Source organism: Puma concolor, chromosome C2 (genome assembly GCF_028749965.1).
Source record: "Puma concolor isolate L17-30 chromosome C2, mPumCon1.1.hap2, whole genome shotgun sequence".
Classification (NCBI taxonomy): Eukaryota; Metazoa; Chordata; class Mammalia; order Carnivora; family Felidae; genus Puma; species Puma concolor.
The window spans coordinates 84,603,834-84,628,261 of record NC_141675.1 but is presented as its reverse complement, the minus strand read 5'-3'; the positions used below and the strand labels follow the sequence as shown (position 1 = coordinate 84,628,261).

Here is a 24,428-nt window from a genome sequence, read left to right as displayed (position 1 = left end):
AGACATGAATGAGGACCACAGGTCTCTAGCATCTGGTGGGCTATCATGCACAAGAATCAGACACAGAGGGCTAAGGGGCAACCAGGTGGGTGGAAACAGAAACTGGACTGGGAGTCAGAAAACCTAGATTCAAATTCTGCCTTTATCACTAAGAACATACTAGATCTTGCCCTTGGCCAAGCCTTTATATGCCTCTGGGAGGTCAGGCTGGCAGATCCCCATAGTTCTATGAAAACTGCTTCCAGAACAAATACTGAAGCTGCCTGTGAAAATTCCTCCCTGTTACATGTCACCCTGCCTATATATAACTGCACCATTCTGAGGGGGAAAGAAGAGGAAGGATGGGAGAAAGAAATGTAAAGAGGACAGAGAATTAGAGGATGAGAACCACTGGGAACCCTTTATGGAGGATGAGGAATCATTTGTATCTTCTTAAAAATCTGAAATATTTCTCAGTTCAAAGTCTTCACACACAGAATTGGAATGATAGTCTAGCCTGAAGCCATTCATTCTGATGGTTTAGACCCAGAAAAGAGTGTCCCCCAGAGACCTTAAATTAGAAACTTCAGGGCCTTGGGTTCACACTCTAAAAATCCAGAAGTATTTCTCATTTGCATAAATCTGGTCTATAATGGCTCAGACCAGGTTATAAGTTAGTGCTCAGTCAGCAGCTATGAAGCACATAAACAGACCTGGCTGCAAAAGGTATTGCAAGGCAAATTTCTGGAGGTTATATGCTGACGTTTATATATGACTCCATAAATGTAAACTTCAAACAACTTCTATGTCTACACAGACCTTAGAAAGTCAAGCCTACCAGACTGAAGTCTGTAATGGGCTTCCTTGGGAATAGTGGCAGTTGTTCAGTTTGTAAAAGTGAATGGACCCCAAGAGACCTATTTTTGAACTCAATCCATGGATAGGATGGAGAGGAACACCTGTTGAATGATTTGAGGCTTGGATTTCAAATGTTTAAGCTTGAAGTTCCCAGCGGGTATCTTATGTCGAGAATTCAACAAATGTCCAGGCTGAGACTACAGCTGTCAGATTACTGTGGCCAAAGCCCGGGTGTTTCCCAACGGACTGACTCTTGTTGCTAACATGGAATTAAGTTAAACACTGGGAAAATAGTGATCTGGCTTCATTATCTACAATGAGATGCTAAAGATCATAGGTAAGTTACTTTCCTTTTAAGGAGGAGAGAAAAATAGTTGCTTCCTGATTACGTTCAGAAAGAGAGTTGGCAATAATAAAAATGCTACAATGGCAGAAGCAACATTTATATTTACTTTTATTTCCTTTCCAGCAGCTACAGCTCTTTGGGAATTACCAGTATCTCATGCAAGACGTAGCCATTACCTTGATGGTCTGTTTAACAAGTAAGTACTTCAGCAAAATAAACAGCATTATTTGTATTTATTTACCCATGACATTCTAGAAATGCTCATACAAATAAAAGCTTTTGAGAAAGATACACCTTTACTACTGAAACCACTGTACTTGTGAATTTTTTGAAAGAGGTGTTGGCAGTAAGTGGAGGCTTGAAGTCCTGAGATTTGGCACTAAAACATCCTGATAGCAAATAAGTCTTAGCTTCATAAAATGGTCAATGTATTCTGAGTTCCTTGTAGGTTTGTGTCTTGTACATAGAAAATTGTACAAGAAACCTAGAAAGGGAAATGTTTAAAACCCAAAGGTCACTTTCCATTCAGCTATGTTTCACGTTGACATGAAACCAGATTTTTGCTAGGTCTTTGACATGTTGAGAACAAATGCGAGCATTTAACTCTAGAAATTCTCTCAAAAGCAAGGTGTGACTCACAGCAGCTACTGCTCATTTCCTTCCTTTGCGATGACACTGTGATAAAGTATTTCTTATCCAAGAACCCAGGGCTTCATACTAACTCTTAATAAGGGAGAAAGGAGACTGCCTCAACAAAGAGCAAAGAAAAAGAATGACATAGTCATCTCTTTTTCCTTGTTCAACAATGGGACTGTTATGAAAACAGATAAAAAAAATCAGACAATGCAGGATATTAATAACCTTGAGAATTTCATGTAGCATCTTAAAACATGAAACGGATACATCAACCCTGTGGCAAAATTTACCAGTGTCAGAAACATAAGTGACATCAATTTCGATTCTTAGGGTGGAAATGTGTATTTGTAGTCCATTAGCCTATTTTTCTGTGCATTATTAATAGTCACATGACTGGAACATTTTGAGTCAATGATATTGCCTTTGCAATGTTGGCTATTTTTAAGCACTTTGTATGATTTACTTGTGAACATGGTCGATGATGCTAAAAGAAGAAGAAAAGAAGAAGAAGAAGAAGAAGAAAAAACCACCAGGAACTTCCAGGAGCTAAGCTAGCAGCAGTAGCACAAAGGTGAAGGCTATGGCTATTCTCCACCACTCCCTATCTCTGAGAACTTTGGCAAATTATTTATGAAATAATTTTCTGACATGAAATGTTCTCATACGGTTGTGATGATCAGACAAAACAATGCATGTGAAGGGTTCAACACAGTGTGTCACACACTGTAAGCACTCACAGCAAGATGAATGATAGCACCCTGCACCTAATCTCTTTTTCTTCTTTTGAAATAACTGGCTAACTCAGTGAGCCCTTGAACAGAGTTAGAATGCGTACAGCTAGGCTGATTGATTCAAAATCCAAAAACGTGAGTAGTAGTGTTTGTATTTTTCTCCTCTGCCTTCAAACGCTATTGTTTTTCCATCACTGCAAGCCCAATCATCCCACGGGCACATCACTTCCTGGTCAATATCAGGTATTAAAATGATTTCATCTTCAGACATCAAAAGTCTAGGTATCGTAAATTAACATTTCGTGTTTGCATCCAGTTCAAACTTTTTCTTCCTCTAGATCAAACCTGACCTTGAAGCAAGCAGTGGGAGAGAAGGCCATACTCTCTACTTTCCTTGGGCCCCTTGCTCAGGGAACCTTGGAACAACAAAAGCAAATGGCCCTTTATACACGTGGGGGTTTTGTTCTGTCAAGTACCCTCTAATGTGGCAGGCATCTAAACTTCAGGCAATTGGTATGGGATCACTGGTGAGTTTGGGGGTTTTTCAGATTCCTGTGAATTGCTCTGGACTAGACTCCTTCCTGACATGGGTGGTATTCTCTCCCTCTGACTCCCCAGAATTCCTTTCAACAATTGCCTGCTGGTGGTAAACACCACGAAGACTTTTTCTACTGCTTGGCTCCCTAGCCCCCGCAGACTGCTCCCACTGGGCGGATTCCTTCCAACACAGCCCCAGCCTGGCTAATTTCCATAGCTTCCACTTCACCTAATGGATAGATATATAGCTTTTTCTCGCTGCTGCCCCCCGCCCTTCTCCTCTGATATTGCAACCGAAGGTGGCAAGCCAATCTTCCCCCTCAAGACACATCAGGTCTCTCCTAGAGTAGTTCTTATGACCTCCCCTAATTTTGGATTGGAGTGATGCTAGGAAGATAACCATAATTCTTGCAGCTCTTAACAATTTCCTTTAAAGCATGGTTTTCTCTTATGTATTTGGCACATAGGTAATTGCTGGGGGGTAGGGGCATGGCTACACTTGAAGGACCAGTATGGATACCTCTGAGTGAGTACAACAGAGATATGGCATGATCTCTCTTTACATTCAGTTGGGATTTATCATTATCAAATATGAGATTCAGTAAAATTCCTCAGACAGAGGAAAAGCCCCATTCAACATCCTCTTAGATGTGTTCATCTCCTACTACATGTTAGGTACATAGGTGTCTGGGGCATGAAAAGACTGATCACTGAAGTATAGAGTTAGTTGGGGAGGGGGCTTCACACAAATGTATGAAGGAAATGAAAGTCAAAAGTAGTGAGTGCCAGAACGCAGCAGGTGCTTTGGGAGTTCAGAGACACGAGAGGTTATTTCTGATAATCTGGGGTTAAGGCAGAGATGGGAATGGAGAAAAGAGAAATACTAAGGATGGCTTCATGGAAGAAGTAACATTTGCACCAAAATAGAAAGGATGGACAGATTTCAAAAATCTTTTCCCAAAAGAAGAGCTTTTCAAGTAGAATGAGGCAGCATGAGCAAGAGAGAGCTGGGGAATGAGTTTTTCAATTTGACCACACTGTAGCGTATGTGAAAAGGAACAGCAGGAGATACAATTTGAAAAGATGAGTTGGGTCAGATCATAGAACTTGACTACCAGGTTGAGAACGGTGGACATTCATCTGCAGATGTTAGTAGTCATTGACAATTGGATGATTAATATAAAATCACTCTCACCAAGGCTCTTTTCTTTCCAGGTTCCCAGGTTAGGGTGTTTAACCTCAAGCCTGAATTAGTATGGCACAAAGACAATACCATTGCATATTTAATTTTTTATGCACCTGCTTTCCTATACTGCCTTGTTCTTACAAGATTTTAAGGTAACACAAAGGTAGCTAATAAGACAAGCTATATTAAAGGGGAAATCAAGCAGAATAGTAAAATGAAGTCAGAGAAGTCAATTAAGAAAATGTATGTCTTAAAGCTCAATTTGACCCTAGTAGGTATAGGAGCCATTTTGAAAGGAATTTGTTCTAGCTGCATCTCTATCCTCTTCAACAAAACCCACTCAAATTAGATCAAGAAAATAGAGATAGGGGGATATTTATGAATATAATTCTCAAAAAAAAAATCAGAGAATAGAAACTCAGAAGCACCCAGTCCAGAGAAGGACTAGAACACCAAAGAGTAAAAACAGAGGCCACTTTTTTTATTTCCAAGAAACCATCTTGTCTCCTTCTTCTCCTTTCCACTCTTTTATCTGACTTAAACTCATTCGCCTTGCAAATGACCCTAAATGGTGTCTCTATTATTGAATCTCCATAACCTTTTCTGTTTGTCTTTGCACAGCTAATTAGCTCAGCCTCCCGGTGTCTCATTTGCAAATATTTTGGAGAGAAAATTCATTGACCTAACTTGAGTAAGATGTCTACCTTAAGCCAGTCATTTCTGTGAATGAAAATGAGGTCATGTAATTTGGCTCCATTTAGGCCAACCATTTCAGCATGTGGAAGGAGGTACTGTCCAGAGAAAAAGGCTGTAGGAGGGACTCCATCCATATGTAAATGCATCTCTTACATAAATTCCAACATTGCTTCAAAGAATCCTAAATTTTTTTTTTTTTTTTTGGTTCTTGGTCCCTTTGGAGAATATCATGGAAGACAGAGATCTTTTCACCTTAAAAGCCTCATGAGGCACATTCAAAATCTTGCATGTGGTTCAGGTGGGTTCAGGAGGCTCTGGAAATTTGAGTTACATGACTTGAAATGTCCATAATATAAAGCAAGCCAACTATTTAGGAGAATCACACCCACAATATATCCAAATAATGCTGAAAAATTATGAGTATCCTTTGAAAATAAAAATTTGAAACTGCTAGGTCCTCCCACATAGCAGGCCCTATACTAATTTCAGTAAGGGACAGGAAATGGTATGAGACTAGATTTCCTCCCTCAACGAGCTCACAGTCTGCTGAGTGCATGTGTCAACGACTAGATTTAATCTGAGACAGCCTCACTACAGGGCAGCAAAATGAGTAATGTGCTGTGGACTCTCAGAGGAGAGAGTGATTAATTCTGAATAAAATATAACACTTCACAAGCTTACATTTCTCTCCATGCAACATGATTGCATATATCAACATCATTTTGAAGAAACCTGGGCAATTCAGAAAAGTTTTTTATCCTTTTTGATTCATGAAATCCACACTACTGTAATATGCTATAGAGCAGAGAATGGGGGTCTTTACAGACTTAAGATTATTTTACCACCCTATTATTCACAAACTATGGGTCTTTACATAAGGGGCCCTACTTCTCTGAAGCTCAGTTTCTTCACCTGTAAAATAGAGATGAGATACCTATTTTGCATTGATTTTTTTTTTAATTTTTTTTTTCAACATTTATTTATTTTTGGGACAGAGAAACAGAGCATGAACGGGGAGGGGGAGGGGCAGAGAGAGAGGGAGACACAGAATCGGAAACAGGCTCCAGGCTCCGAGCCATCAGCCCAGAGCCTGACGCGGGGCTCGAACTCACGGACCGCGAGATGGTGACCTGGCTGAAGTCGGACGCTTAACCGACTGCGCCACCAGGTGCCCCTGCATTGATTTTTAAAGAAATAACGTTTAGAGGCACCTGGGTGGCTCAGTCAGTTGAGTGTCTGACTCTCAATTTCAGTTCAGGTCATGATGTCACAGTTTGTGGGTTCGAGCCCAGCATCGGGCTCCTCGCTGACAGTGCAGAGCCTGCTTGGGATTTTCAGTCTCCCTCTCTCTCTGCCTGCCCCCCCATTGGCTCTCTGTCCCCCTCTCTCAAAATAAATAAACATTAAGAAAAAAAAAAAAAGAAATGATGTGTATAAGACACATAGCATAGCCTCTGGAACATAGTAGGGGCCCTGAAACGCTAGTCGTTAATTTTATAGTCAGATATACACATTCTCTATCAGAAAGTATTAGGATTTCTAATATGGGAAAAGTTAAAATATTCTTTATGTTAGGACTCTATCAATCAGCTATTACCACATTGTTACTGTATAACAAACTTCTCCCCAAAACCCGGTGGCTTACAATACCATTGCTCTGTAGATAGACTGTCAGCTGGTCTAGGTCAGCTGAATCTGATCTGTTTTAGGAGGTAGATCAGTTGGTCTTGCCCCAGGTTAGGGGTTTCATTCAAGTCAGCTCCACAGTTTTAATTCTGGAGCCAGGCTGGCCTAACAGACCTGAGCATGATCACAGAGAGTGAGCATTGCCATGCAAGCAGGCCTCAAACCTCTGCTAACATCTCTTCGGCCAGAGAAAATCACAAAGCAAAACCAAAATTAAAGGGTGGTAAAGTGCACTCTACCACAATGAGGCCAATAATTCAATCTAACACAGTCTCTGTGTGAAAGAAAAGTCAGAAGCTCAGTGAGCATCTGAGAAAGAGAGCACCGGAGAGCAGAATACACAGAGATGCAATTAGACTTCTCTCCATTATCCACAGTCTACTTAGTCATTTGGTGGCCATCTTCTTCCTTGAGTGCAGGAACGTGGGAAGAACTAGAAACACTGTAGCCTCTCTGCCTTCTGTGGCCCCAGGGCACAGTCTCCTTGCATTGACCACAGTCCACATGGTGCCCCTTCCTTGCGTGCCATGCAATGACTTCTCACACCAACCATCCAGAGTGAGACCAGACTTTACAACTTAAGGGCACAGCCTCCACAAGACTGCCCTTACTTTAGACCTCAGCCATAAGTTTGGGGGCCCCCATGACACCCACAAGTCTGATCAGCTGGCTGCAAAATTGGGGGGTTCTTCTTCTCTGCATAGGTTCAGTGATTCATATCAACAACTCAAAGAATTCAGGGAAGTGCTATACATATGATTCCAGTTTTATTATAGCAAAGGGATACAAATCAGAACCAGCCAAAGGGAGAGTGAGGTCTGGTGGGAGGATCCCCACACATCCATTGTCCTCTTCCTGGGGTGTCAGTTTGCCTTATCCTCCTGGCATATCAATGTGTGACAATATGCAGAGGATTGCCATACAAGGAAATCCACCTGAACTTTGGTGTCTAGAGTTTTTATTGGGGTTTCATTATTTAGACATGATTGGTGGAATCATTTGCCATGAATTTGATCTCAATCTTTTTATTTTTCAAATTTCTTTTTTTTTTTGTTTTAGTTTTGAGAGAGAGAGAGGGCAAGCAGGGGAAGGACAGAGAGAGAGGGAGAGAGAATCCCAAGCAGGCTCTGCACTGCCAGCACAGAGCCTGATGTGGGGCTTGAACTCATGCACCACGAGATCATGACCCGAGCTAAAGTCAAGAGTCGGATGCTTAAACCAGCTGAGCCATCCAGGTGCCCCAAGTTGATCTCAACCTTTGGTGTCATGGCATCTATATGCTGGATTATCATTTTATCACCAACTCTCTTTATGCCTGCCATCTGTCATCTTATTTGCATAAACCATCATTGCTATCATGAATAAAGACACTCCTATCAACTTAGGAAATCCCAACAACGTAGAGGATACATCCCAGGAACTGGGAATAAAAGCCAACCAAATTCTTTATTACAACCCGTCTTTGTCTTCCATTAGACTTCAAGTTCTTTGGGGCAGATGAGATGACCTCCTCATCTGTGCATACTTCACACCTTGCAGCCTAGCACTGTCCCAGGGAAATATTGATTAAATTGGTAAAGGTAAAGCCTTAGGTGCACCTGGGTGGCTCATTCAGTTAAACCTCTGACTCTTGGTTTCAGCTCAGGTCGTGGTCTCGCGGTTTGTGAGTTCAAGACCTGCATCAGTCTTCATGCTGACAGTGCAGAACTTGCTTGGGATTCTCTCTCCCCCTCTCTCTCTGCCCCTTCCCTGCTCACTCTCTCTGTCTCCAAATGAATAAATAAATAAATAAATAAATAAATAAACTTAAGCAAAAAAAAGGTAAATCCTTAGATAGTCATAGAGCTTTAGAGTAAAAGAGTTGGAAGAGACTTTGGAGATCATTTAGATATTCCAACACATTCATTTTATACATGAGAAAAATGAAGTACCAGAGGGTTCAGGTGATTACCCAAGAACCCACCGAGCAAACTGAAGACCTACTTTAGAGTTTTATCCTCCCAGACTGGACACCTGCTCCTACCACCCTACCCCTTCATTCATGAACACAAACCTCAGCATACACACTCTACTTTCTTCCTTACATCAAAGAAACCAATGATTTGCTATGAAAAAGGAAAAGGTATCAGCTATGAAGACAAGAAGTGAAACACGACTCTTGTGTAAACCTTTGATGTAATGTATCTAATTCCTGACTTTTCCATGCTTCTTCCCTGCACTGCCCTAAGAAGTAAAGTACATTCCATTTTCAATAGCTTGTTAGAACATATGGCTCCTAAGAAGGATGCAGTCTGTTTTTGTTGTTCTGTTTAATCTCTGCCTATCGCCTATCCTTTAAATTAAAAAAAAATACATAAACTCTAGGATCAAAGCTATAATACATTTTAATACTCTCATCTGGAAGCAAGACTTGAGTTATTTTTCCTAAACAAGCTTAATACACTCTAGCAGTTCTCCATTTACACACTTATCCAGCAGGGAACAGAACACACCTCTAGCATCTATCCTGGTACACTGAAGTGCTCAGAGAATGTTGGATGAATGAATAATAAAATCAGTACTTAGATAATCGCCAGCATATGAAGATTAATCTAGCCTGATGCTTCTTACTCTCCTTATCTTAAACTCTCTGCCTTCCTACCAGCACTGAGAGATCATAGTACTGTTTATCCATGTGGAAGGCCACCTTTCTATTTTACATACCTTTCCTGGTCGTCTTGTGAAGAAAATATATGCACCATGAAATATGGTAACTGTATTATTTATAGAGCTTTTAAACCTATTACTTTTTGTTTCTGAAGGTGAAACAAAAGCATGGAAGAGGCAAAGGCTGGTAGCATTGGATATACGCCAATGCTTATATACATGTGCTTCCCTAGATGTAAACCCTGAGTTCATGTTTGCTGAATCTGAATCCTAACGGAAGTCTCAAGATAACAGGCATCTCAATCTTCTATTGTCAATAATGAAACCATAATAGGGGAAAATGCATTTGTCTTTCAGTGAGTTCAACTCATGCCTACCCCAAACTGGCTCCTTACCGACCGGCAGGACAGCTCCTCTCTCCCCCTTTGCTGCTCTCAGTCTTTTTGAACACCTGTTTCACCTGCATTGTGCAAATCTGTGCATTTCTCTATGTGAAGCAGCAGCCCTGGTATTGTGAGGTCTACAGATACAGGTAAAGTTCAGTTTTTTTAGTTTTCCTTTCTGAAGGTGATACAACGAGTGCCCAATGTCACTGTACAACTTGGTTGAACATACACCCTAAATTTTTCATTAACAACAGTTGGGTCTCCGGGGTTCTATGCTACCAGTGTCAGGATAGAACACCAAACACAGTTAATAGGTGGAGTCCTGGGGTGAGCCATGTCATGGGGGGCGGGGAAGATCTTCACATTGGTTGTTAATGTGTAGATTAAATGCGTTTACCAAATGAATGCATTCATTCCCTGGTGGTTTGGATATCATATAGACCAGAGGTCAGCAAACATTTCTTACATAGGGCTAGACAATAGATACTTTAGGCTCTGTGGACTAGACAGTGTCCGTTGCAATTACTCAGTACTACTGTTGTAGTGAAAAGCAGACATAGACAATCAATAAAAAGTAGGTGTGACTGTGTTCCAATAAAACTTTATTTACAAAAAGAGGTGTTGAGTTGGATTTGGCCTATGGACTTAGTCAGCTGGCCCTGATTTACAAGAGAGATTGGCTTAAATTAGCTTGAGTTTTTCAAAAGAATGTTAAAATTAAAATGTTTGTTGATGGTATCATTGTTCTCATTGCTTTGAACACTAGACTCGGGGCAAATCTTTACCACCCCGGGTTTTAATTTCTGTAAGGATAAATTAAGGGTAAAATGTGGGGAACTATACCATAGGTATTCAAACTATTGTCTTCTGAAAAGGCCTGCCTGACCTCCAAAAGGAAAGGCAGAAAAGGGGCTGCTCTTTTTGAGGTAAGGCTTGGACAAACTCCCCTTCACAGACTCCATGATGCTCCTGAGGCACCGGAGCCCCAGCAACCAGTGAAAGATTGAAAACTACTGAATGATGTCTAAGATTGCCATTTATACCCTAAATTCAGCAATTCAAGTATGATTGCTTGGAGTAGAGAATTCATTTTTGTCTCAAAACCAGATTTTTCTCCTCATCGGAAGGCATATATTCAGATAAGTAAAATTCTGAATCTGGGAGACAAGCAGGGATAGCTAAATGGATGATGGCTAGGTAGTCCTGCCTTTATCACCAACCATGCAACACTAGACCTTAACTCTCTTATCTGCAATGTAAGTATAACAGATTAAATATATTTTTGTGTTAAACTCTATAATTCAGGCCTTCTGGTCTATCTGTCCCCTTTGTGCAAAAACATTTTGTGACTACTGATTATTTGTTTCATTAATGTACTCAGCAAACATTAATTGAACATCTACCATATGCCAAACACATTGCGGGACCCTAGGGAAGCAAAGATATTAAGACTTAAGTCTATTTATTGGGAACTAATTTCATCTATAAACAGTTACAAGAGTAAAAAGTTTCAAGCTGAACAAGAAAGCTGATACAAACTAATTTGTGAGTTTGGAGATTAAAAAAAATAAACATTGCAAATAGATCAATCTGGACTGGGAAGGCTCATCTTTTAAACAAATGTTTTTCTGAGCAACTATTCTGTGGCATTTCTGTGCTAGGTGTTAAGGCATTGTAAATTTGGGTAAAATCACAACAAAGTAAACCCAAAAGAGAAATTCCATATTCAAGGAACTCTCATCCCAGGGGTGGAAAATAAAAACATGTGAATGAATAATTGCAGAACAATGAGCTAAATACAGCACTAGAAGCAAGAACAGAGAGCAGTAGGCAAACTTTCCAGTGAACTAAAGACAACAGAGGGATGGAGACGGAATAGAGTATTCGACCCAGGTGTGTGCAAACTGTAGTACTTGGGGATCAGAAAATTTTCCTATGTGTTTGGAGTATAAGGAGCAGAGGAGGGCTGGCAAAAGATAAGGGCAGGAAGCCAGATTCGAAGATTTCTGGGCTTGCCTGAGAAGTTGGCGTTTAATTTATTAGCAAAATAGAGCCACTGACACTCAGAAACAGGAGAGGGTCATTCGTGGATCCTCAGGAAGAGAGTGATATGGAGCAGGCAGATTCATACTCAGGACCTAAGGTAGTAGGCTTATATTAGTCCTCAGAAGAGAAAACAACACATACATACTCTCTCTCTCTCTCTCTCACACACACGCACATGTGCCCACCACAACCCTCCCCCAACATGCACGAATGCACGCACATGGGCAGCCATGGTTCATTTGTTCTGAACTGAAAGGAATTTCATAGAAAATTATCATCCAAGCCCTTTCAACACAAATCACTTGTTCTAAATGGAATGATAGACAAAGAATAATTTTGACCTGTTCTAAATGTTATTTCTGCTTTGTCATTGCAAGAGGTGAACAAAATATGTCTTGGTAGTTACTGGCTGGGACAACCTGAAAGCTGAGACCCCATGGCAGTGATAAACTTTTTTTGTTTTCCCGCCACCTGGATAAAAATAGAATAGAAAACCCCATAAATGTTGGCGATTCTCTTGTAGTAAGTGCTTTCTGGACAACCAAAGTAATTTCTCAATGAATATGAGTTTGGAGAGAAATGGGACTGAAAATGCAACGCTGATTCCTGGTTCGGTTTTAAGTTTTGAGAGTACCACACTGTGGCCCCTCACCACCATCAACTGTATCACAGCAGCGTTTATCTTCTCTAAGGGAAAGCCATTTCGAAAACCCATCTACACAAACTGTGAGTATATGAAGTTTAATTTTCCTTCCATCTCCCCACCCTCCCCAGAGTTGCAGTTCAGTGGTAAAGTGATGGCTGAACTCTGGAATGAAATATCTACAAATGGTTGTATAATGCTTTTGTGACTTGCTCTCATTCTTACAAGCTCTCCCTCTAGTTATCCACCATTTTTTTTTGTTATTTTTTTCACTTTCTGTAGTTTCTCAGCTTTAGCTTGCAATTAAAAAAGAGGGGTGCCTGGGTGGCTCAGTAGGTTAAGCGTCTGACTTCGGCTCAGGTCATCATCTTGCAGGTCCTGAGTTTGAGCCCCACTTCAGGCTCTGTGCTGAGCCTGGCGTCTGTTTCAGATTCTGTCTCCCTTTCTTTCTGCCCCTCCCCCACTTGCACTCTGTCTCTCTCTCTCCCAAAAATAAATACACGTTAAAAAATTTTTTTAAATGTAATTCCATTTAAAATGTTTTTTTTTTTTTGGGGGGCGCCTGGGTGGCGCAGTCGGTTGAGCGTCCGACTTCAGCCAGGTCACGATCTCGCGGTCCGTGAGTTCGAGCCCCGCGTCGGGTCTGGGCTGACGGCTCAGAGCCTGGAGCCTGTTTCCGATTCTGTGTCTCCCTCTCTCTCTGCCCCTCCCCTGTTCATGCTCTGTCTCTCTCTGTCCCAAAAAGAAATAAACGTTGAAAAAAAAAAATAAATAAAATGTTTTTTTTTTTTTAATGGAGTATTGAAGTATAATTTTCATGAGTGGTAGAAACCTGGGCAGGAACTCCTTATGTGCAGATACACACATGCATTATTAAATAATTATGAGCCCTGTCCTGTTGTGAGTCATCAAGAATGATTTTGAGTATATATATATATATCTCCAGATACTTTGTAAAAGACTTTTCTAACCAATTCAGATACAACTTGACCTCTTTGTAGCTTCACAACATTGGGCAAGTTACTTTATTCTGTGCATTTCTTGAATCACCACTGAGGATGAACACATTTTCATGATTTTAGCCATCTCTTCTTCTCTGAATTGCCTACGTACATTTTTATCCATTCTTTTCCAACAGGGTCACTCTTCTATTTCTTATTTATTTGTATGAGTTGTTTATTCCTTTGTGATTTTCTTCCCATTGCCTTTAGGCACAGAGAGGTTTTTCCCATTGCAAAATCAGGTAGATTAGCATTTCCTTGTTTTTTAAATTTCTTTTAATGCTTTTTAAATCTAATGTTAATGTCATCATACAGTTTGAAGTAGAGATCAAACTACTTTATCTAACTAGTCGCTTGTTTTCCCAGCAGATTTTATTACTTAATATTTCTTTTCATCATTTATTTCTCAACTGATTATATGCCACCTTTATCATACCTACATATTCATGTATATTTATGGCTTCATTATATACATAATTTATATTATGTGAGTTTTTATATTATATACTTACATATTAATTTATATACAATTAATTAGTTCCTAGACTATCTTTTCTGTCTCATTAACATGCCAGCTTATTCTCGGTCTGTCACTATACTTTAAAAATTATAGTTTCATTTATTTAGCTATAGTTTTATAAGTTTTAATAAGCAGTTAGATTGATGTATCTTCATTACTCTTCAGTTTTCGAACATTTTTTACTTCTCTTTCTTGTTCATCTTTCCAGATAAACTCTAGAATAAATTGTAAGGCTTTTTTAAAATTCCTTTTTTGAATTTTGATACTTTGGGGAAATTTTAATGTTTACACAATTAAGTCCTCAGTTTTAAAGACATACTATATTATGCTTCTCCATTTGTTCATTCTTTATTTAAAAAAATTTTTTTTTAATGTTTGTTTTTGAGAGAGAAGGGGGCAGGGCAAAGAGAAAGCCGAAGCAGGCTCCAGGCTCTGTGCTGTCAGCACAAACCCCTAGATGGGGCTTGAACTCAGGAACTGTGAGATCATGACCTGAGCCTAAGTTGGACACTCAACCAACTGAGCCACCCAGGCCCCCCAAATTTTATAGCTTTTTGATATCTGCATTTCCTGTTGGATTGATTTTGTGTGTGTGGGTAGTGTTTTGTTAGGTTTATTATTAGGCTTGAAAACTCTGACTTTTTCTTTCCTGGGGAAAAAAAAAAACTTTATAGATGTAAATGGTCTATTCTTGACAATTTGCAAGAACCCAGTAAAATAATCTGGCTCTAAATCCTTCCTTTGAAAGAATTGTTTTTTTTTTTTAAAGGACTGATTTGTTACCCTCTTTCTACTATTTTATTTTATTTTATTTTATTTATTTTATTGTTTTAATGTTTATTTACTTTTGTGAGAGAGAGAGAGAGACAAAGTGTGAGTGGGGGAGGAACAGAGAGGGAGACACAGAATGCAAAGCAGGCTCCAGGCTCTGAGCTGTCTGCACAGAGACTGACAGGGAGCTCAAACTCAGGGGCTGCGAGATCATGACCTGAGTTAAAGTTGGACACTTAGCTGATTGACCCACCCAGGTGCCCCAAATTATCCTCTTTTTAAACTGTGTTTTCACATAACAAATTTCCCCCCAGATATTTCTAGTTCATTGAGATTATTGAGTCTCAGCGTAAGATTTTGAGTCGTATGTTCTTATAATGTTATTGCCTTTTATAACTCTTTTAATATTCTCATCCTGTATGTGTTACCTTTCATATATTCTTACAAGAACTATATTTTTGCTGGTTTTCTTTAAAAGACCAGTTCTCAGATTTAATAAATTCTGTATGCTTTCTCTTTTCTAACTTATTAATTTTTGCTTTTTTCATTCTTTTTCTTCTTACTTTCTCTGAAAACATTGTAATGTTTGAATTGACTTTATAGTGTAAGTATTTTCTTTTGATTCTTGTGAAACAAGAAAATCATTCAAGATCAACAATTAAAGTTTGGGCCACGTTCTTTACATTTTCACATGTCTCTAATTATGACTTGATTTCTTCTCTGACCCACCTAGTTTTCAGAACAGAGAGGTTTCCTTTTCAAGTGGAATTTAGTTAATAATTTCTAGTTTTATTGTCCTGATCAGAGAACCTGGCCTGTAAAATTTCTGCTCTGGGGAATTTACTATAGTTTTGCCATCGTATGGCATAACCTGTAATCTGTAATTTTCTAAATAAGTCATAGATATTAAAAAAGTAAGCCTCGGGGCGCCTGGGTGGCGCAGTCGGTTAAGCATCCGACTTCAGCCAGGTCACGATCTCGCGGTCCGTGAGTTCGAGCCCCACGTCGGGCTCTGGGCTGATGGCTCAGAGCCTGGAGCCTGTTTCCGATTCTGTGTCTCCCTCTGTCTCTGCCCCTCCCCCGTTCATGCTTTGTCTCTCTCTGTCCCAAAAATAAATAAACGTTGAAAAAAAAAAAAAAGTAAGCCTCATTCCTATTCTTAAACTAGAAACATACCTTTACTATGTTAAACTAGTTTTAGTAATTATTTACCATTCTATTGTCACTACCACACCCCCTTTTTTTTTTGGGTACAGCTGTTTTTTCAAAGGTTTTGAGAGCATGCTAAGACCTTCCTTTCATTTTATATTTTCTATAAACTTCTTCCTGATTTTCTTATGATATTTTTTAGTTTTGATTCAGTGTTTGATAATGCCCTTGGCTCTTGTCACAACAAATCAAGATTCTGCTTTATGTTTTAAGGTAAATCACTTATAGTCCTTTTTTTGATTGTGAATGTATTTTACAAGGAGGATATAATATATTACATTGGCAAGTACTTTAGTTTGAACAGTAACTACAAAGCTTTTTACATACATTGAATTAAGTGAGAACCGAATTAGTTACATCATAGTGACTTAAAGCTTGTGGGTAAACTCAAGTCCTACATCGAAAATAACTGAAAATCTTAAGTTAAAAACAAGTTTCATAAACAAATATTCTAACAGAATCTCCTAATAAGTCATTTAGTCTCAAAAGTCCTTGGAACTTTCTATTACAATATCCAGCAATTTTATTTTCAACTCTGTATCTTTCTTGATAGCCTTTGGCAGATCAACTTTATAATGAGACGGTCTAGAAAGAATACAAACTTAATCTTTATGGAAACAGATGTGACTATTTGCAAACCCTTCCCTTCCTTGCAAACAATCTGTAGTGTCTTGCCCAGGACATGTCTTCCCAAATGACGTGTGCAAAAAGAGTACCATTCTTTCAAGCTTCCTCATCAACAGCAACTGATCTAGGGAGGCAACACTCACTTCCGTTCATCATTATGTTCTCCAATCAAAGCTGAATTACATGAAGGCCTTATAATTTTCCGTCCACACTGGTCATTCGTGTGCCCACCTGGCCTGCTTTTCAGATCATTAGTCTAAGGATGGTGTGATGTGTCCAGCACTCCACTCAGTTGCTGTGACTACCAGGCCTTCGTCAGGATGGACACTTGGGGCATCATCTTCTTCCCAACATCTGGGTCCCTGGAACATGGAAACAATGACATAAATGAAAAATCCACACAGCCATCTCCTGGGCTCTTCTTACCCAGCTGCACACATTATTTTGGGAAATAAGCGATCCTGGTGCCCCTGCTTTTTCTTCTCTCTGCTTCACACCCCTCCCAAGCAAGCCTGGCTCTTCTTCTGGGAGGTGTGGCATCTAGTTGTATATATCAAGTGAAGCTTGGATGAATATGAGGGGGTGTGTAGGTGCACAGGGGTGAAACAGAGCTTTCATGTCTTCACAAAAATAGGGCCAGCTGCAGAGGCACTGTCATCTCCGATGTTTGGTTGGTATAGACCTGTATAGAGTTGGGGGCTGGCAGGCCATAAACCTTGGAATAAACGAGGTAGAGAGAATACAAGAGCACATCCAGTTTGTTTGTTTATAAATTTTAGAGTGTGTTAGGATCCTTTATATCATGGCAACACTGATGAAATCCAATTGTTTGGGCCTGAAGGTGCTAATCTCATCAGAAAACATTTGTAAGGCCCATCTACAAAGTGTGTAAAAGCTCTGTGGATGCAGACGTGGGTAGGGCCGGAGGGATAAAAACAGTGGTGTTGGCACAGTGCATCCTGGGAAGTTTAAGCTTCCTAAAGCAAAGCCATTTGGGCAGGTTGGAGAGAAAGAACCCAGCAGATGTACATGATAGCTCCTCATTCTTTCAATTCAGAGTCCTACAGAAGGGCATACAAAGTCACTTTTAAGTGGTTACAGTCTAGTAGATGCATAAAGGAAGATCTTGCAAAGCAGAGTGTTACATAACCATATGAAAGAAAACTTTGTGAGAGAGGCCTGGGTAGTCCTTAAAAAGAACGTGGTATCTGAATTGGGCTTTTTAAGAAAATTTTAAGAAAAACTGCCAAGACATAAAGAATATCCGCTACACAGGGTACTTCGTGAACAAAGTCCTCCGTGGAGGTAGCAGGTTTGTGATTTAACCCCCCTCCAACACATAAGAAAGAGCAATAAGAGACTAGAACAGAAAGGCAGATGGAAATTGGATTCCATTCAAGGAAGGCCTTGAATGTCAGCTGAAGACCCTTGGACTTTATTCTCCAGGCAAAAAAGAATGCAATGATACTAAGAGGACTGACCGTTCATCCATTCATGCAGAATTCACCAGACACGCAGTGATAAAGCATTGGGGCTTCTCTGGTGACCCTTCACGTAGGCTGGTCACTGCAGGGCGTCCCGGCCCTCCTGGACTTCTCAGCTGACGTGACTCCTTTATGGAGTGTCCTGTATTAGATCAGCAGTTTTCCATAGCACGCCTTTCAAAGGAAAGATGTGAAGCTGTCACCTTTGTCTGGTAAGCATTAGAACATATTTTAAAACATATGAGGATCTATCAAAACATCTGAAGATATAGCCGATATTTGCCCAACAGAGATAATTGATTCTGCAGTGTGTGCCAAATTATATGAAACATTCGTTTAGCATCTAAAAATAGCGTTTGGTGTTTCTTCAGATATATTCTCATTTCTGCTGATATCTGCCTTGGGCCTCACAGTTTTCATTCTGTTTTCTGACTTTCAAGATATATATCGTGGAATGGAGGTAAGTGGTATTCATTTCCACCTCTGGGGTGACTCATATGTGCAATGGGACCATATTTGCACTGTAATTTGCAAGTCAGGTATTACCGTATTCTCTCCAACCATTTCATGTTGTCGAGGCTATTCTGACTTCCTAGAGGAACAAATAACTCATCACACGTATGCTAACCTCTGCTTGTTCCCATATCATCTGTATTATCAATCTGGAACATTTATCCTATTCACACCTAAAAATGCTGTTTGGATACTTTATTCATCCATGTTATGCTAATATGATAAATTGATGTGCTAATTCAGTAATTCTTCAAGTGTCGTTTTTTAAACATATAGTAGAAATCCTTTATAATGTAGTTGTAAGGAGTAAGAAAAAGTTGACTTGTAGGCCAATCAGGTTCTGTCTGTCAGACATTGACTATGGGGAGATTTATTTCAGTGGGCGTCACTTAATCCAAGGGGTGGTGGGTTAAAATAAAATTTAAGAAGAGGTCATTGAACCCATTCTTAGAGCCAGCATTGTGGGAGAAATGAAAGAGAGGGATTGACTCTTGACTTGCAGTCTATAGTTTTGTTGAGGACATTGTGTCCTATGCGAGTGAAATGATGACATGGCCACCTGGGACCACCTGTGCTTGTAGAGGGTGTAGAGAGAAGTGGGAAGAACACAGGAAGGAGGAGCTCTCACGGGGCCTGTACGCTGTACCATCATGGAGGGCCTCGTGGAGGAGGCTCAACTTGATCTGGGTCCAGAGGATAGGCTGGATTTTGCTAGGTTCCTAGGTAAGGGTATTTCAAACCAGGAGAACAGCCTGAGCACAAGCAGAGAGGGCTGCAAGAATCTCTTTTGTCTTGGAAATGCAAAAGAATGTAAGGTGGCCAAAATAAAAATCGAAAGCAAGACTTGTTTCACAGAATGCTTGGAAGATTGGCAAAGCCTGAGTCAACATGCTGTGGAATGTGAGGAAGGCGTGGTGTGGCTGGACAAAGGTGGCCAGGGGAGTTTGGGCTTTCTCCTGAGAGCAACAGAGAGTCACTGAAGATATCTGAGCAGGCTTTCCAGCAGGGCTTTTAGGACAGCCCAATTACGTGATGGCAGCCTAATTACGTGATGCTATATGCTTGAGCAGAGAGTCTATGGAGGGAGATGCAGTTAGGAAATGAGAACCTAGACCATTTAGTCACTTACAAGACATTATGAAGCTCCCGAGCATGCTTGGCACTAGCGAGCCCAAGATGTGTAAGGCGTGGGCACAGCTCTCAAGTAGTTCAGAGGCTAGGAGGGAAGACCATCCTGTGGGCAGATAATTCCAAAGCAGTGTGACAAGTGTTTTCCAGGCCAAGGGATGGAGAGGAGTCCTCTCAGATCAGGGCAGGAGCAGCAGGGAGGGGAAGGATCAGGTTCTCCACTACGCTCTGACCCACTGCCAGATCTCACAACGGTCTCCAGACAGCTCTGCACCCAGGTGCTCTGTCTCACAACCCTGAGAAAGGCAGTCTCTACATGAGGGGAGAGAATAAAGCGCAGTAACCCGCTGGGGATGCGAATTGACTGGGGATGAGAATTGCAAGGGGGCAATCAGATGCTGTGGAGGATCTGTGGTTTTAGTCCTAACAACAGCTCAGCCCCCATGTTTGACTTTGGGATCAGAAAGGGGGTTGTGGGAGTAGTCTTTTGCCACTGATGCCAGCATGGGAAGTTGTAGTGTTAATACCTATCAGTTAATCATAATTGGTGGCCAATAGGTACCCTTAAATCCGTAAAAGGAGGTGGGTTGTGTGCGTTCAACGTTGATCAAGCCATTAGACTTAGGGCTGGGAATCTTGGTTGGGAAAGTTTCCACCTAGTATCAAAAGTAACTGATAACCTCTGTGCCTTTTATGTTTTACTCATACGTCAATTTCACTGAATGAATGAACTCCAAGAAGATTTTAACTTTGGGAGGATTAGAAGTGATAGCATTATTAGATGAATGACTTAATCCTGCATCCTCTTACCTCCATTTGAAAAGATAAAAATGAAGAGAGACACACAGGTTCCAAAGTGTTTTGTCCCATGTCTGTGACCCATGGCACATTTTACCGAATGTTTACTCTCAGGCAGTGGAGGAAAACAGGCCAAGAGGCAGTCAGTTCTCATTTGAATTCTGGCTCTGTTTATTGATTGGCTTTGCATCCTTAGGCAAAGCACTGACCTCATCTGCGAATGGAGAAAGCAATGCCTACCCTCCAAGCTCAGAGAGCTGTTACAAATACATAAATTAAATAAGATAATTAATATTTATGTGTGTGTGTTTTCAAAATTTAAGGTCTGCATGGTATAAAGGTAAGATTCTTTTTTTAACAGTTCATCCCAACACTGACCTCATGGAGGGTTTCGATTTTGGTGGCAGCCCTCACCCAATTCTGTGTGGCCTTCCTCGTAGAGGTAAATTTCTGTACATCTCTTACACTTTTTCCAGGAAAATAAACAAATAAAGGGTCTCATTCTCGACAGGTACCTGTTTTTTAGATGGACCGTTTTTGTCTCCCAAAGTGATAGTTATTAATGGTTTGTAAGAACTGTGCATGTTCTCTTTGGGGGAAACTCTTGCAGAGTGATTTAAACTTCTCTAAAGGCTGCATAGAAATGTTCTCAGGATCCATGTTTAGCATGGAAGGCAAAACATCAAATTAACTCTAATTTTTGTCTCCCATGAAGGCATCGTAGTGTATTTTTCTAGTATTATCAATAAGCTAGTAGAGACTAGACCAGGTGACCTACAAGCTCTAAAATTCAATGAGACCTTTCAGCGTGAAGAGCTGTCTTCAGAAGGGCTTCCTTAATTAAGATTGGAAGGAAACCATTGCTCATCTAGTCAATTCTTACTCTTGAAAGTCTTCCCCTATAGTATTTTTCTTCTATTCACTGTCATTAAATGACTTTACCTACTCAGTGAAAGTCCTGGGTATTATTTTTTAAGGGACAGTTTTAAAAAAAAGATTCATGTATTGTAAATCCCTTGGGAAAAGGGTTCAAACAAATCTATGTAATCTATGTGTGTGTGTGACACATACATCATTGTATACAATGAGTGTAAAATTTCTCATACTCTAAGGAATTCCATTTGAGACTATATATATTTTTATGTATTTTATTTTTTTAAAGTTTTTATTCATTTATTTTGATAGATAGAACATGAGTGGAGGAAAGGCAGAGAGAGATGGGGAGAGAGAGAAAATCCCAAGAAGGCTCTCTGCTGACAGCGTAGAGCCCAATGTAGGGCTCGATCTCACAAACTGTGAGATCACTACCTGAGCCAAAAATCAAGAGTCAGATGCTTAACCAACTGAGTAGCCCAGGTGCCTGAGACTATATAGATTTTCAAATAACCCAAAAGGGGAGGAAAAAAAGTCTACATGTATGAAGGTATTCATCGTAGTATTATCTATGGTGGTAAAATTTTATTTTATCTTAATTATAAAACATTTTAATGTTTATTTATTTTTGAGAGAGAGACAGAGTGTGAGCAGGGGAGGGGCAGAGAGGGAAAGAGACACAGAATCGGAAACAGGCTCCAGTCTCTGAGCTGTCAGTACAGAGGCTGACGCGGGCTCCAACTCATGAACCATGAGATCGTGCCCTGAGCCAAAGTTGGACGCTTAACCGCTGAGCCACCCAGGCACCCCTATGGTGGTAAAATTTTAGATTCAACCTATATGTTCAAAAGTAGAGATGCTGTTTGTTTAAATCAATCGTTATACACCAATTTAAAAAAATGGTATAGGATCATTAAAAGTGATTATTGAGAAGACTATGACTACATGTGACAGAAAGTCTAGCATAACCAGAAGTGGAATGCAAACTTTGACCATTCCTATTATAAATGTGTAAACATTGTGAGTGCATGTGAACATAGAAAAAAGAGAACCCTCCCCAAACGGAAAGCAAAACCCATTTGATTTCTAGAGTTCCGCCATTCATTCAACAAACCATCAGGTGGCACCTTGTAAGTGGCCTGTGGCAGGTAGCAGTGATTTTTTTTTTCCTTTTCTTGATTTTGAGTATGTTATTGTGTTATCATTTCAGTCTGGCAGTAAAGTAATTCTCAGTGAATCACCAGCCAGGATTTAACTAGAAAATCTGTAGAAATGAAAGGCTGTAAGCTTTTGGTGTGAACACAAGCACACTGCCTTCTCAAGGGAGAACCAGGGAGCTGCTAGACTTGGTGGGGACAGCAGGGAGTAAAGTTGCCGCAGAAGCAGCTTTAAATAAGTACATCTGAGAGACAGGCCCCGGGCGGGCGGTGAGCACCCTGGCTGCAGGGGAATGTGGAAAGATGGTTTGATTGTTTTCTCCACCTGATTTCTCAGGATTTCATCCTTCAAAATCGAAAGCTCTGGCTATGGATCAAAAAAGAATTTGGATTCTATTCTAAAAGTCAATATAGGCACTGGCAAAAAACGCTGGCAGAAGATTCCACCTGGCCTCCCACAAACAGAACGGATTATTCAGGCGATGGTGAAAATGGATTCTACATCAACCGTGGCTATGAAAGCCCTGAACAGATTCCAAAAGCGAAACTCGAGATGGAAGGCCAAACCACAGAACAGCATTTTTGGACCAGGCTGTAATCAGAATTATTGTCATATGGGGTTAACAGCATCTCCTTGCTCCCAGAAACTAACATATTGTGGAGAGGTGATGATAGTCTACCTCTACCTTTCTTTATCCATCAGAGAATTCAAGGTGTATTTCTCGATGTATTGAACCTTGCAAAAAAGAACCTTAAATATGCTTATTTTGACTGTATCCTCCACTACTGAGGGAAAAACATGAACTTCCTCGATTGTCTTTTTTTTTCCCCCCTTAATATTGCATACCATTATCCTGGCGGAAATGCCCAAGCTTTTATGGTAGTGAAATTAGTGGTATGAACATCAGTAGAAGGAAAATTCAAGAAGAGTTTGGTCTTTGAAAGTTTCACCAATATATCTTTAATTCACAGACAAATAAAAGAATATGGGGGGAAAAAGTCTTTCTATCAATAAATTATCACAAGTTTACTGAACCTTATATTCACTTGCGACGACCATTTATGTACCTATCTTTTCCCAAGGTCACAAAATTCCTCTTTTTGCTTCTTTTGTATGGCTTTAATAAAGAAAGAAGAACTGAGAATTCCTTCAGAAAAATTAACTCTGTAATAAGTAGAGAATGATGGAGGTGCCTGTTAACTGCCTATAATCTTGGCTTGGGCACAGCTTATATCTAAGCCAACTCCACTGATGTTGGCATCACCCAAAGTATATTGTTTTGGTGGCAGCGAGCCTGAACGTCCGTGGTAGAGCACAAAGATAATGGGATAAATGTTAAAATATACTTTTCACTTAAAGAAGCATGACACTTTTATTTATTTTTTGCTATGGACAGATGAAACCCTCAGGTTCTAAGTCAAAAAGTTGGTTCAAACTCAGCATTGCTCATCTTAAAACACAACCCTGGGGAAGGGACTCCTAATGTTTGTGTCTACAGCATGACAAGCATCAGGCTGCTGAACGACCTCAAGTCCCATTTCATCTTTTCATTATTTTACTCAATCATTATGTGCGCACTAATGGCCACAAGAAAAGGTATATCCTCTGTAAATATATTCTGTACGCTATTACCTTTAATATATATCTACCTCTCGGTGACCTTGAGAGGACATACATCTCTAGTGAACCTTTTAAATTAGCTAGTAGGCTTTCCTTGTGACCATAAATTGAGTTTTGCTAATTTAACAGATCTTTAATGGCTCATAGGCAATTAGCTAACCAGTTCTATCCCACGAGCTCCAGTTATGTGCCTAATACTGTGATGGATGCATTCAATAATGCCTTTATAATTCTGTAATCCTTAGAGCTGAAAAAATGTTTTTAACATTTCAGCAATGCATTGCTGTATATAGTACTACATACTTTGTTATATACACCAGCAGCATAAATGCAAATTCCTATAAAAACAA

The 24,428-nt window shown here is 40.1% G+C and overlaps 1 protein-coding gene across 1 annotated transcript in view; it reads left to right on the top strand.

The window, feature by feature from the left end:
- LOC112849905 (putative cation-transporting ATPase 13A5) overlaps nt 1-23,497 on the top strand; it is a 116,766-nt gene extending 93,269 nt beyond the window's left edge. Inside the window, exons 25-30 of the mRNA XM_086675018.1 lie at nt 1,307-1,379; nt 9,659-9,833; nt 12,257-12,459; nt 18,360-18,448; nt 20,789-20,869; nt 22,795-23,497. Of these exons, the coding sequence (XP_086531144.1) occupies nt 1,307-1,379; nt 9,659-9,833; nt 12,257-12,459; nt 18,360-18,448; nt 20,789-20,869; nt 22,795-23,055 (882 nt within the window). The 3' untranslated portion in view covers nt 23,056-23,497. The remainder of the gene's footprint in view (nt 1-1,306; nt 1,380-9,658; nt 9,834-12,256; nt 12,460-18,359; nt 18,449-20,788; nt 20,870-22,794) is intronic.
- Nucleotides 23,498-24,428: the final 931 nt, after the last annotated feature.